The 15,535-nt window shown below is 37.0% G+C and overlaps 1 protein-coding gene and 1 pseudogene across 1 annotated transcript in view; both read left to right on the top strand.

Moving 5' to 3' along the window:
* Nucleotides 1–9,699, top strand: part of MORC3 (MORC family CW-type zinc finger 3) — a 63,652-nt gene extending 53,953 nt beyond the window's left edge. Inside the window, exons 15-17 of the mRNA XM_006886726.1 lie at nt 4,959–5,850; nt 7,035–7,189; nt 9,546–9,699. Of these exons, the coding sequence (XP_006886788.1) occupies nt 4,959–5,850; nt 7,035–7,189; nt 9,546–9,699 (1,201 nt within the window). The remainder of the gene's footprint in view (nt 1–4,958; nt 5,851–7,034; nt 7,190–9,545) is intronic.
* Nucleotides 9,700–13,291: 3,592 nt separating this feature from the next.
* LOC102843240 lies at nt 13,292–14,576 on the top strand (annotated as a pseudogene).
* Nucleotides 14,577–15,535: the final 959 nt, after the last annotated feature.

The following is a 15,535-nucleotide window of genomic DNA, read 5'->3' as shown; positions in this document are numbered from 1 at the left end:
CCTCTCCAAGGAGCAGCCCGGTTTCACGCTCTCTAGCAAGAACCTGTTTGTTCTTCTAGCGGTCAGTGGTATATTCCGCACTCTTCTCAAGTACTACAATTGAAAGGCATCAATTCTAGCATCTCTAGTCATTGTCCAGCTCTCTGATGTATAGCAAGCAATTGCAAAGACTATTGCCTGGATCAGGTGCATGCATGTTAGTCTCCAGACTAACAGTGTTGGTCTTCAGTACTCTGCAGAGATCCTTGACAGCCAACTTTCCCAGTGCAATTTGTCTCTTGATTTGCTGGTACCAAGAGTGTTGATTGTAGAGCCAGCAAATTAAAACTGTTAACAATCTCAATCTTTTCACCATCTATCATGATGCTGCCAACTGGCCCAATGGTGAGAATCTTTGTTTTCTTGATGTTGAGCTTCAGTCCATATTGAAGGGTCAGTCCTTGATCTTCTGCAGCAAGCGCTTCAGTTTCTTCTCAGTTTAAGCAAGCAGGGTAGTGTCATCTCCATAACGCAGGTTGTTAATGAATCTTCCTCCAAACCTGATGCCACCTTCTTCCTTATACAGTCCAGCCTCCCAGATGATCTGTTCTGCATACAGATTGAAAAGGACTAGAGCAGGGATAAATAAAACACTGTATTATCAAGTATGGAGACTGGATAAATCCTGGACACACTCCTTTCATGATTTTGAATCATGCAGTATTTCCTTGCTCCATTCTGAGGACTGCTCCCATCCAAGTATTGCCTTATCTGTTCGTCTACTTTAAGTGAGCTCTGCGATGTACATAGGGTTTTTGAAAGGGATGACCAACCCTTCCTAGTCTGTGTTAATTTGGATGCTTAGTTTTAGAACACTATCTGACAGACAAGCATTTTACCTATAGCTTGCTTGGCTCCACAATCAACACTTTTGACAGCAGCAGTAAGGAAATACAAAAATGAATTGCATTGGGAAAGTCTGTTGTCAGGGACTTCTCCAGAGTACTGAAAAGCATTGCTGTCACTCTAGAGACTTAAGGTATGCTTAATCTAGGCCATGGTTTTCACAGTTACTTGCTATGCATCAGAGAGCTGGACAGTGACTAAGGATGATAGAAGAAAAATTGATGCCTTTGGGTTGTAGTGCTAGAGAAGAGTCTTGAATGTACTATCGACTGCCAAGAAAACAGATAAGTCTGCGTGGAAGGGTGGAGGGACAGTGCAGGCGAGAAAGACCCTGGATAAGATGGATTGATAGAGTAACTGGGCCAATGGGGGTGGGTGTATTGCTATATGTTGGGTCACTGTGGGTCGCAGGTGACTTGACAGCACATAACAACATATCAAGTATGAACTCAAAGTTCTTAATATAGTTAGTAGAATAGTATAGGGTCACTAGAATTGAGAGGCACCCATGCTTCTCAGTTCTTCAGTTCACACAGGCCAGCCACAATGCCGCTTAGCCCCTCAGTTCCAGTGCCCATCCAGGTGAACCACGTAGCTAGGTCACTGACAAGCTTGATGCAGATGAGCAACTGCTGTCAGTGAAGGGACAGAGGCCAGTCTGAGGCCAGAGCCTCAGAGCATGGGGCCTGAGACCATGGCCCTGGGTCATGCCACCTGCTTCCCAGCCCAACAGGGACAGAATATGAACTCCCAGGTGAGAGGAGCTTGTTACTTAACTCTTGTTAAGTGCAGTTGTATCAAGTAAAACAGCAATCCTTTGAGTGTAGATCTGAACTCTGTCCGGTCCTGCATCATCCTTGTCCTCCCTGACACTTTTGAGTCTATTGCCTCAGATCCTGTACCAGTTCATCTAAACTAACGTTCTTCCTCTCTTTCACTGACCCTCCACCCTTCCAAACACAAATTCCCTTTCACCATTTTTGCCTCCCAAGAAACATTCTGATTGTATTTTGTCCAGTATCTAGCTGTTTGTTCTTTTGGCACTCCATAGGACATTAAAAACTCTTCCCCAAAACCACAGTGAAATGCATCGATTCTTTCCCTGACACCCTTATTCATTATCCAGTTTTCAGATGCATAGCAGGTGACAGAAAAGATTGAGACTTGAATCAGGTGCATCTTAAACTGATACCATTGCTCTTTAGGACTTTGGAGAGGTCCCTTGCAGCAGACTTGCCTAGGGCTATATATATGTCTCCCAATCTCCTGACTGCTGATACTAAGGATGTTGACTGTGGATCCAAACAAGATGAAATCATTGGCAATTTTAATCTTTTCTCCATCTATCATGATGTTGCCTGTTGGCCAAGTGGTGAAAATTTTTATTTTCTTGATGTTGAGATGCAATCCATATTGAAGGCTGTAGTCCTTGATCATCTGGAGGAAGCAGTTCATGGCCTACTCACTTTTAGCAAGTAAGATTGTATCATCTCTATAACGCTGGTGGTTGATCAGCCTTCCTCCAATCCTGATATCACATTCTTCTTCATAAAGTCCGGCTTCTTTAATGATTTGCTCAGTATACAGATTGAATATGTATGAAGAAAGGGTAGAGCCTTGATGGACACCTTTCCTGATTTTAAACCATGGAGTGTTTTTATTCCCCTCCAACAATAGCTCCTTGGTCTAGGTATAGATTTCTTTTTTTTTTTTTTAGGTATAGATTTCATATCAGCATAATTAAGTGTTCTGGGATTCCCTTTCTTCTCAATATTACCCATAGTTTGTTAAGATCCTGTTTTTGTTCCCTTCCAACAACAACAGCTCCTCGGTCTAGGTATAGATTTCATATCAGCAATAATTAATGTGTTCTGGATTCCCATTCTTTTCAGTGTTACCCATTGTTTGTTATAATCCACACAGTCAAATGCCTTTGTATAGTCAATAAACATAGACATTCTTCTCATAGTGCCTTTTTTTAGCTGAGATCCATCTGTATTTAATTTAGATGATTCAGACGAGCACATTTTCAATGAGTACATTGCAGGCACTTAATTAGATGAGTAGAGGGAGAAAGAAAGAGGAAGGAAAAAGTAATATATGAATTGAAAGTCTTGACTGAAATGATAAGAAAATATTTTTTAATGAGATGATACTTTGATTAGATCCTGAAGCCATAAAACCAGAGCTCTGTATAGGTGACCTATTTGAAGAATACATATCTATTCATCTGTGTTGTTTAGCCTTCTCTAAGCCTGATAATGAATGTTGAAGTTATGATAATGGTGAAGAATCTTGAATAGTCTTTGGATTACCAGAAACCAAACACAGCTACTTTGCAAAGCTTACAGCGAGAATGTTTCTTAGAAGTGAAAGTTGTGAGTTTTTATCTCACATATTTTGTACATGTTAATAAAATAATCTAAACCCTGGAGAAGGACATCATACTTAGTAGTCTAAACAGGGCAAGATTCTCAACAAGATTGATTGCCATGTGGCTGTAACTGTGGTCTCAAAACGGTAGTGACTGTGAAAGTCACTCAGAACTGGGCAGTGGTGATTCTCTTGTATATAGGGTCACTATGAGTGGAACTTCTAGTGATACAGTCCATAGCATGCTACACTGCTGTTGTTTCCAAAGTCTGCACTATGGTTTCCAAACTCATAAAGGTTTCTAGCTTTGGAAACTTGATGGAAATTCTCTGAATCAGAATTGACTGCGTGACACTGAGTTTGATGTTTGATAGTGTCTGTTGCAGATGGTATTAGAAATTGTACCACTTAAATCTGAGAAAAGTAAGCTCAAGAAAGAGGAAGATGTGAGATCTGGAAAGAGATTTGGTTTTCCTCCAAGTAAGAAAGAAAGTAATTGCTGATAAATTCATAGAAAACTAAGCAAATTGAAGTAATTTCTAATTAAGGGAAATTTTTTTTATTCTGGAGAGGTAGACAGTGCTGTTTGTGACTTGCCTTCAGTCACTGAATGCTGATAAGAATGGTTTATAGATGTGATTTACAGTATTTTTCACCAAGCTAAAGAATATAGAATAGAGGTCTGGGATAATAGGTGGCACTAGAGGACAAGAGTTCTTTTTTGGATCTTTTGGATTGAATTGTATACCATAAAAGAGGTATCAGCTTGCTAGGCTGTGATTTTTAGTATTATTTAGTAAATTGCCTTCAATTTTCTTATTTGATGTAATTATCTTTTGTGTTTTAAATCCTGAGGTCTATGATGCTAGTGAAAGAAGCCATGGAATACAGCGCACTCTATGTTGGATAGCTTACTTACAGTGGTGGGCATTTTGAATCTACCAGGGAGAAAAAGATGACACAGTTTCCTCCTATAAGGTTTTAAACTTTAGAAATGTGATGAAGGTTAACTGTGAGTTAGGGTCAAGTCTAGGAAATCAGTTTGGTTTTGATTATGATATTATGTTAATGTGGCTGAATTAGAAGCATATATGCTAAGAGGGTGCTTTGGTGATTAGGAGTAGCATTGGCATGACAAAGGTACATGGTTCGAATCCACCAGCTGCTCCATGGGTGAAAGATTGGCAGTCTCCCCCTGTGTGATTTATTCCCTCTGAAAACCCACTGCAGGGTCAGCTGTGGGTCGGTTCTGAATTGAAGGTACTCAACAACCACAGGTTACTATGGTAGGATACAATATATAGGATTCGATTATAGCTTGAATCAGTCTCTTTTGAGGTAGAGATTAAATAAGCTGTAAAAGGTCAGAGGGACCACCTACAATCAAGAAATACGTGGATGTAAGATAAACACTTTGGGCTGTGGATCCCTGTGAGGAGAAAGAACCTCCTAGAACCTTGGGAAGATTGATAAGAGGAATTTTCATCCCATATAAATTTCCAGGGAACTCTGGGCCCACAGATGGTGAAAGATGACAAAGATCTTTCTCCAGAGCATGGGAAATCTTACAAGGTCAAAATAGTTTCATTTTAAGAATGTTGCAAAAATGTATTTATTAGGATTATTACTACAAAGTAATCTGGTTTGTCCATCTTTATATTTTATAATTTATATGTGTTTGGGGTTTCTTTTCCCTTCAGCATGAAACGGAGACTTTCCTTTCGTTCTTCAATTCTGAATGCAAAGAATCGGAAATTGAGTAGTCAGACGTTTGAAAATTCATCTTATAATAATGATGATGATGAAGATGTCATCATCTTGGAAGAAAACAGTACTCCCAAACCTGCAGCAGACCATGATGTAGCAATGAAATCAGAACAGATTCACGTAGAACAGTGTCAGAGTAGTGTTCAGGTTGAGATTGTGAGTGATAATGAACCTCATGGTCAGACTAGTTCAAACAGCACATCATCCAGATGTGACCATGGAACTACTGCAGCCACACAGACTGAAATTCCAAATTTGGTTGTTAAAAAGGAAGAAGCTGTGGAAGATGCCATAGATGCAAGGAATGATACAGTTGCACTGACATCCTGTGTAGAAGTGGAAGCAAAGATACATGGAACCCAGGAAACCTTTGCTAAATCGTCAGGTGATGTTGACTGTAAGTTAAATGAAGTGAGAAATGAGCTCAAGTTAGTTACCCAAGAAAGAGAAAATTATAAAAGACAGTGCCATACTCTTACTGACCAGATGAAAGTATTACAGCAGAGGATAGTAGAAATGAATGACAAATATGTGAAAAAGGAAACTTGCCATCAATCTACTGAAACGGATGCTTTATTTTTACTTGAAAGTATTAATGGCAAATCTGAAAGTCCAGACTACATAGCATCTCAGTATCAACAAGCTTTAGAAGAAATAGAAAGCCTTAAAAAACAGTGTAGTGCTTTGCAGCATGTGAAGGCTGAATGTAGTCAGTGTTCCAGCAGTGAGAGCAAAAGTGAAATGGATGACATGGCTGTGCAGCTTGACGACGTATTTAGACAGCTGGACAAATGCAGCATTGAGCGGGACCAGTATAAAAATGAGGTGAGTGGTTTCACTTAATAGAATCATGGATATTCAAGAGTATTACAGACCTTGAAAAATATGCTTCCCTGCTGATTTCTCCCTTTCCCCTTTCTAAAAACCGTGGTATACCATGGTTTACTTTTTCTTTGTGTTGTTTGTGTTCTGGATGTTTCATATTAGTGGAACCATTAACCTTTGTCCTTTGTGTCTGGCTTATTAACTCCATGTGTTGATGGACAGTGGTTTGGCACATACGTAATGATGTAACACTTGAGACAATATTGTAGTGATCTTCTGTTTGGTAATCTCATGTGACATCTTCAGTTTTTGCATAATTTTGATTTTCATAGTAAAACCTAGCTTTAGTCCCTACTCATATTTATAAATGAGGAGTGGTTCTGTTCAAACTTGTAAGAGGATTTTGTAAATAGGATTCTCTGCCTGCTTCAGGTAAGGTGGGGGAGAAGTAGTAGGTGGGGGAGAGTTTGGAATCCACAGTATAGAGCTGTGTTGACTTATTCCTTCTGGAAATAGTAAAAACATAACTGCTCTTTCAAACCTTCATCTTGAAATGTTGATTCATGGACTAATGAGAAAATATGTAAAAATTATAAGCTAACTACTATAACTTTTATCTGTGTACAACAATGTAAGGTTTTTGTTTTGTTTTTCAAAGAGAAAAGCGAACTTGGGGGAACTGGGCAGGGAGGAAAATTGTGTAACAATGAATGCATGGGAATCTAAATTCTCTATAAACTTTCAGTAAAATCTCAATTAAAAAAAGAAAATAAATTTGTCAACTTTCAAAATATGAGAATAATAGAATCTAAGAAAAAAGTTAACTGAATAAAACAATTCAGAGATGTTAATTTACAATAAAATTTGACAATTTTATTTCAAAATAAACCCCTTTTTATCTGGTGAGTAAAGAAATGAAAACCCCAGTGACATTAACATAATGCAAGCAACTTGTATTTTTGTTTTTCCATTTTTTTATATATTGTTTCTTTTTGGTCAAGTATTAATGAAAGCATTGCATTCTTCCAGTGTAAAAAGCTGCAGAGGTAAAATTGCAAGCCAAGTAGAGCTTTGTTTATTGACATTTTTTCCCCCCTCTTTTGACATTTCTTAACTTAAATTTACACTCTGGCATTAAGAGTTTTAGGTTGTACAGTTACAAAATTATTTCTATTTTTTGTTAGGTTGAATTGTTAGAAATGGAAAAATCACAGATCCGTTTACAATGTGAAGAACTTAAAACTGAAGTTGAACAATTAAAATCTACAACTCAGCAGATAGGAACCGTTTCAACTTCAAGTAACATTGAAGAATCTCTAAGTTATGCTGATGGAGAAAGGTAATATTAAGTGAGATTTGTTTGTTTCATTTGCAATTCTGGCTGCCATACTTTATGCTAGTATGAATTGTTTTATCAAAGGAAGGTATTGTCTGCTGTGGTCTATTATCATAGATAAAACTCACTCATTACTATTGAATGAACCCATAGCTGACTCTCCAGTATTTTTTCAGAGACTGTAAATTATACTGGAGGAGATTGTCCATCTTTGTCTTGCAGAGCATTGGGTGGATTCAGACCATCAGTCTTTGTTTGGAATCACAGCACAACTTCTTGTTCCCTAGGGAATCAGAGCTAATAGTTCAATGAGCTGATAGTTCAGATTCCATTTAACTGAAATGGAAATTTAGCAGGAATAATGCATCTAATGGGTCACAGTGATTTGGAATAGTTTTTGAGGGAAAGTGAAAATTAACCTGTTGTTTCAAGAATTGTTAAAAATTGGGTGGGTCAAGACTATATTTGTAAGTGTAATATGAAACTTAACATTTTCAGTTTATTTGCTTTTCGGTTACTTTTGAATGTGGCACCATTTTTTTTTTGTTTTTGTTTTTTTATTATCTTTGTATGGAGCTCCAACCACCCAGTAGCTTTGTGGGATAGAATTTACTCTCTGCCCTCATTAAGATTATAACCTAGAAAAGCCTGTTAGGCAGTTGTGTCACATGGGTTGAGACGCATATGACAATAATCATCTTAGTATCATACTTGCAGTACAGTAACTTATCATTGATTTAATATTTTAAGACTATTTCAAAATATACATAGAATATGCATGAAGTTATATTATTAGTTCATTTGTTTTAACAACCATGTAAAAGAACAATTATTTTTGTATAGATAATGAAGCTGAGGCTTATATAAATTAACTAACTTGTCTTGGTTATGGAGTTTGCAGAGAGTTGTGCTTCTCACCCAAAGGCAAAGCCTATCTGATAATTTGAACCTACTAGCAAATCCTAGGAAGAAAGATGGACAGTCTCATACCATCACATTTATAGCCTCTGATAAACCCACTGAAGGAACAGCTATGAGTCGGCTAGCTATGAGTTTGATTCATTGTCATAGAATTCACATGCACAGAAGATAGAGTGTGCCTTAATCTTTAAAGTGACATCCTTGCTCTTTAGCACTTTAAAGAGAGTAAGTCTTTTTCAAGAGATTTGCCAATTGCAATACATAGTTTAATTTCTTGACTGCCACTTGTATGGATGTTGTGAATCCAAGTAATTGATTATTTAAATCCTTTATCTGTTTGTCATGATACTGTTAGTTTATTGACCCATTTGTGAGCATTTTTATTTTATGTTGAATTGTAATCTATACTGAAGGCAGGCAGTTGTTAGCCATTGATATGTGCCTGCCGTGGAGTTGGAATCAACTCATAACTGATCCTCTAGCGGGTGTTGAAAGGTAGTAAATGGCACAGTGATTGCCCATTCTTCTCCTGTGGAGAAGCTTGTAGATTTGAACCAAGTGCATTTTGAATTGCAGCACAGATTCTTACCCATTAGGCCGGAAGACCTCCTATCTAAACGTTGCAGTTTTCTGTATGCATCTGTAGTCAAAAAAGTAATATGCTTGAAAAGCATTTTGTGTGTTTTCTGCACAAGGATGTTCAATTCTTACACAGTTCTCTCCTAGAAAGATCTTTAAACTAAATAAGGAAGTATTGTATTTGTGGGAAAGACCAGGTCCCAAACGAAGGCACTGTGATATTCTTAATCCATATATCTACTGATCTTTGTGCAGAAATTGCCTTAAAATTGTAGAGATTTTATTTAATTGCTTAAATCCTTTTTTGAAGGTTTTAAAGTCTGGAATACTATGAGATATATTTACATATACTTTGAAAAAAATGATAATGTTCATTTAATCCGTAGTTTTCAGTAAAACCACTTGTTTTCTAAAAATATATATAGTAACATTGTTATTCTGTGAATGATGTCATATAGCTTCAGCAAGGTCCTATGATGTAAAACATCTTTAATTTTACTTTGAGTTATGTGAAATTATTTGGTCATATAATTTTCCTTCCTCCTTTAATGCTTATAATGTGCATAACAGAGCATATTTTAAGGATCAATTCCGTTTATTCAGGAAAAAAGGAAACACAAAGAGATACATTCTTATTCTTGAACTAATGTTTTTTCTAGTAGCTCACTATTGCTTTCTAGTTGATCATGATAATTCTAATTGCAAATTATCTTCTAGTTTATGTATTTAACAAGTTAATTGGTATATTTTTTAAATCTGCAAATTAGGAATGTATTGGTGCTAACCAAATAGTTAGTTTTTACTTCATATAAATGTTAAGCTACATTTATCTTCTAAAACTTTAATGTTTATATTGCAGCCTCAAGCTTCGATCACTTCGTGTTAATGTGGGACAACTGCTGGCCATGATTGTGCCTGACCTAGATCTTCAGCAAGTAAATTATGATGTTGATGTAGTTGATGAAATTTTAGGACAGGTTGTTGAACAAATGAGTGAAATTAGTAGTACTTAATGTACGTGTGTTTTAAGACAATAAAAAATTTGCTAATTACTATTGATTGTACAGCTTTTAATGTATATAGTTTTGCTTTATAGGCATAGGTAACAGGTAAAAGAACTCTTATCTTTGCATTATGCATTCAAGGTGTGTTAAATTCTATGCATTCAAGTGTGGCCACAAATATTGTGGGCACATTATCATACATTTTAAAATAACTTGAATTAATATTGACTGGCTGAGTATTTGACTCGCAGTTCTGTTTTGAAATGTAAATATTTGTAATTAAGTCTGCACATATTTTTTTATTACCTACAGGACTTCAATGTTTTTCACCACGAGCTTTTCAGGTTGCTTGCAACCTTTGTGCAGTCTTTTCTGGTTCCCAAAGTGTATTTTTCTCTGAATTGAGGGCTGTGCCATAGTACAAAGATGATACCTTTGATTTTCCTAAGAAAAAAATTAAGCAGGATTTTTAAAAATAAATATAATAGCACTCCTTAGAAGAGTAAGTGTCAGTGATTTGAGGGTTAGGTTTCTTGTCCACAAATTCTTATGTTCTAAAATATTTATGAAAATAATAAAGGATAAACTGACTCCAGTTTACCAGGATTTTCTTTTGCTCAGATTGCCAATCATGATTAATTACACAGTATTTTATAGAACAAAGAAATGGTCTTAGTATAAAAGTAAAGTATTCAGAATTATAGTAAATGTATTCTCAAGTTTACTTTGAAGCCCATTTTTGACTGAAGAGCAGTCCAGAGTGGGAAAAACAATAATTTTTTAATATTTTTTCTTGTGAAATTTCCTGTAAAGCCTTTTATAGGATTTCTACAGGTTAATGTGAGTTGAGGAAGACAGTGTTTCTCAAAAAAGTACTACATACCTTTTTATTACATGACAGATCTATGTATTTTATCTAGGATTATAGTACGGAGCTTGAGGTCTTAGTCTGTGGTGAATGACACTGCTAGTCCAAAGGCAGCAAGTTTCTGATGGTTTGAATCGACCAGTGGCTCGTTGGAAATGGCTTCTAGTTATGAGTAACAGCCTTGGAAACCAGATGGGAGGGGGGCCTTCATGAGCGGCAGTGAGTTGAGAAGATTACAGTATTACATGCCATAAAAATCATGCTTAATTGGTTCCATGTTATGTGCAATTTGAAAGAGATGGCTTTCTATTAAGTATAAAAGTATGTATATATAATTAAAATCATATTTTCCTCTTGAAAATGTGCATTATTTTTTAAAGTTTTATCATTGTTATTTATTTTTACTTTTGTTTCTGGATATTCAATACTTGTTCATTTTCTATGTATGTTTAATTATATGTGTGATACACAATATAAAATTTTTACTGTACATTAACTTCTGGAAAGAGCAAATAAATGGAGATTGTTTTTATTTGCTTGATAAAATATTTGGAAGTGTATTTTTTTGTATGGATCTGATTGTCATAATTTTATCTGCCCAAATTTTAAAATATAATAAAAATATATGATGCCTACATTTTCAGATATTACTTTAAAGGATTCTATATATTCCAAATTACATTCTAAAACTGAAAATGTAACCTATAGACCTTAAATTTGAACTCTTCTCTGTATATTACTTATGAGTTAATTTGAAGACTAAGTATTTCTAGTAAGGCTAAGTACATCTTTTTTACAGAGTGAGTATGTGTGGCTTAATTCTCACTTACGAAACTTGAGCTTTGTATGTAGAATACATTTTAGATGTGTGACTTTAAATTTAGATCATTTTTTTCCTGGAAGTTGCCACTTTTCCATTTTCCTCAGTATGTCTGTTTTGCAAAAAATATTGCCTGTTTCCTTAATAGATCTCTATCATGCTTAAGCGCATTTTGGTCCATGTTATTGAAGGTTTTCTGTTTTGCTGACCCTTTGTCTTTCTCAGCATGATGTCTTTTTCCAAAGCCTACCTCCTCCAGTATGTGTGCTGAGATTATGACAATGATTCAGAATAATGCAAAGTTTCGATCTATTAACAGGATTGGTATTAATCATAGTTGACTTGGTGGCACCTAACAATACCTATTAGTACAAAAAAAATAATCATTAGATTATTAAAAGAAACTTATTGTTCTGTACCGTAGAGTCAGAACTGACCCATAGCTGAACAACCCTACTGCGGGTTTTCAGCAGCAGTAAATTGCATGGGAGGAGACTGCCTATCCTGTTCCCACAGCCAAATATTTGTTATCCTAGAAAGTAGTTAAGAAGCTCTGGTGGCCTAGTGGCAGTGAGTTGTGGTCCCTATTCAAAGGCATGCAGTTCAAATCCATCAGTTACATTGGAAGAAAGATGAGCATTCTTCTCATAGGATTTTCATCTCTGAAAATGTGCTGAAGGGTCAGCTATGAGTCAGTTCTGAAGTGACAGCTCTTAACAATAGAAAGTACAAACATATTTTTTAACTCTTAAAATATTGCCAAGGTTTTGAAAATGTTACTAGTAAATTTGGAATTTCACAATTTATACAATATTTAGAGATTATCTATTATAATAATTTGTAAAGGCTAGTAGAGGAGAGTTATGTTGTTTACACTAACATTTATTACTTAGAAACCAAAGGGAAAATTAAAAGTATCCTAAAATAGTTAATAATTTCTACATATAGGGTATGATTTAATCAGTTAAAACTGCAAATGTTAGTGAAAACCAAGTGACTAAATAAAACAAACATTGTCTTTTCACTTTCTTGAAAACATCCTGTGCCTCAAATTTTGATTTTGTTTAGTTTTTTATTGTGATTTAACTGAGGATTTACAGAGCATATGGGTTTCTATTCAATAATTGATATATGTTTTTTTGGTCTCCACTTTTCTCACTATCCTTCCTGTGCTTACTGTTTTGCTCCTTTCCTATCCCCTCTTGCCTTCTGAGCTTTATTCCTGGGCATCTGAGAAGAGAATCATTGGAACAGCTCAATATTAGTCAAAACCAGGCTGATTTGTTGGCTTGACTGGAACAGACTGCCCACTTCTGGCTGACTAAAACAGTTAATCATGTGCAAATTCAAGTTGAAGTTGAATCAATCGAAAATAAGTTTATAAAACCCAAAATACAGACCTTTAGTCTCTCCCACTTTGATTTAAAAATCCCAAGAACAGGTATGAGTCATTGAACCATGATAAAGACCACATGAATTGCGAGATTACATGAAGAGAGCAAAAGGTTGTACAGAGACAGAGGAGGAAGAACAGACCAAAATAAATGTCAGAAGAGACTGAAAATTACACTATAGTACTGAGAAGCCAAAACCAAGGGAAGGGATGGTGCAGTAAAAGAAATGAGCAGAAAATTGGAAAAGGCAGCTCTAGAAGACAAAGCAAAATGTTTTAATGGAATGTGGAAAGAGCTAGAGTTAGAAAATAAAAAGAAGTGCCCGTTTGATATTTCTACTGTTGAAAGAACTGAAAAGCATATTTAAGCCTTGAGTTACAATACTGAGAGAAGTTATGGCCAAAATCTTGATTTAAGTTGAAACTTAAAAGGAAGATAGAGGGAATACCAGAGTAACTGTACTAAAAAGAATTGGTCGTCCCTGAAATATTTCAAGAAGTAGCATATGATAAAGAACTAATGGTGATGAAGGAAGGAATTCAAGGTTTGTTGAAGACAGTGGCAAAAAATAAGGCCCCAGGAATCGATAGAATACTATCTGACATTGTTCAACTAACAGACATAGGCCTGGGGCTCACCAGTCCATGCCAGGAAATTTGGAAGACAGCTACCTGGCCAGCTGCCTGGAACAGAACCCTATTTATTCCCATTCCCAAGAAAGACATCCAATAGAATGTGGAAATTTTCTAACAATATCATTACTGTCATATGCAAGCAAAATACTTCAGAGGATCATCCAAAACTGCCTAGAAGAGTACATTGACAGAGAACTATCCCAGGTTTAGTCTGGGTTTACAAGAGACTGTGGCAAGAGAGCTCTGGTGGCCTAGTGACAAGAAGCTGCACTGCAATACTGGAGGTATGTGTTTTGAACCCACCAGATGCTGTGCTGGAGGAGGAGGGATAATCTCCTCCTGTATCAGTCAGATCCAATTTGATGGTACACACACACACACAAACAAAAAAAAAAGACTGTGGCACCAGGGATGATATTGCTGATGTCTGTTGGATCCTGGCTGAAAACAGAGAAAACCAGAAAAATGTCTGTGTTTTATTCATTATGCAAAGGCATTTAACTTTGTGGATCGAAACAAGAATGGGAATCTCAGAACACTTAAAGTTGTACTTATTGAAAACTATACCTAGATCAAGAATCTGCCATCTGAACAGAGCGAAGGAACACTGTGGTTTAAAATCAAGGAAAGTATGGGACAGGGCTGTATCCTTTCTCCATAGCTGCTCAGGTTTGTATGCTGAGCAAAGAAGTGGTGTTCACCCTTTCCTCAGTTGCCACTAAGGTGCTCGGTCCTTTCGAGGAAGCTAAGGCCGCGTTGGGGTGAGGCCCTCACTTCATCCGGCGACTAGCACCGCATCCGGTAGCCTTCAGCCTGGTACCAGTGCACCATCGCCTCCGTCTCTGAGCTCGCCTGCATCTACTCGGCCCTCATCCTGCACGACAATGAGGTGACAGTCACGGAGGATAAAATTAATGCCCTCATTAAGACAGCCAGTGTCAACGTTGAACCTTTCTGGCCTGGGCTGTTTGCAAAGGCCCTGGCAAATGTCAACATTGGGAGCCTCATCTGCAATGTGGGTGCTGGTGGACCTGCCCCAGCGGCTGGGGGCGTACCAGCTAGAGGACCTGCCCTCCTGTCTGCTGCTGCTCCAGTTGAGAAGAAAGTGGAAGCAAAGAAAGAAAAATCTGGAGTCTGATGATGACATGGGATTTGGTCTTTTTTACTAAACTCCTTTTGTAACATGTTCAATAAAAAATCCTGAACTCTTCAGTGCTGTTGGGGGGGGGGGGAAGTGGTGTTCAGTGCCCTTGAGTCAAATATGACTCATAGCGACAGTGCTGACCCCTGACTCTGACTCTTTTTAACCAAAATATGACACATGTACCACAAGTGATAAATATTTTCTTAATACTTTTCTGCTGTCGTGTGCCGTCCAGTTGGAACTGACCCTCTAGTGGGTTTTCAGAGGTAGTAAGTTGCACAGGGAGAGACTGCTCATCTTTATCCCATGGAGCACCTGGTAGATCCGAACCACAAAGCTTTGCATTGGAAATGCGGTTCCTTTCCCCTTAGCCACTTGAGCTCCCTTGTGTGGTAGGGAAAATAAACTCACGAGACAATAGAGTGCAAGGTAGTCGCTTGATATCTTTGGATCTTGTTAAACATCTGACTTTGGAAACACAAATGCTTCATAGAATAAAACTTTGGAGACTTAGAACTCAGGGAAATGGCCTTGTTTTCTGGACCTCAGGAGCTTTCTGCCTTTGATTGAAGGTTTGACTGAACCTCTCTGGGATTCAGTCTTAGTATTTTTCTATGGCGTGTTTTTTTCATTTTCCTTCTATGTTAGTTTTCTGCCATGTATGGCTTCTGGCTTTTGCAAGGTGTATACTATACATATTCCACTAATGACAGCACCATTAAGTGTTCAAGAAGATCTTCCTACATATAACATTAATACATGCCTGGATAAAGTGTATATCTGAAAACTCCAACCATTTGAATTTCTTCAAGAGTCCAGACATCAGCACAAACAGCAAAATACTGCTTTTGAAAGATTGACTGGGAATGCCAAGAGTTGTGAGTCTGACTTTTTTGATTGAAGGAATTTTTTGCCTCATGCATTACTAGCAAGGTAAAATGATAGTTTTCTAGATTCTCTGTAAAAGAGCAGAATCCTAGGTTT

This window comes from Elephantulus edwardii, unplaced genomic scaffold, assembly GCF_000299155.1.
Source record: "Elephantulus edwardii isolate Elephantulus edwardi_28Jun2011 unplaced genomic scaffold, EleEdw1.0 scaffold00051, whole genome shotgun sequence".
NCBI lineage: Eukaryota > Metazoa > Chordata > Mammalia > Macroscelidea > Macroscelididae > Elephantulus > Elephantulus edwardii.
The sequence above is the reverse complement of the archived record's forward strand: the minus strand, read 5'-3'. Positions and strand labels throughout refer to the sequence as shown.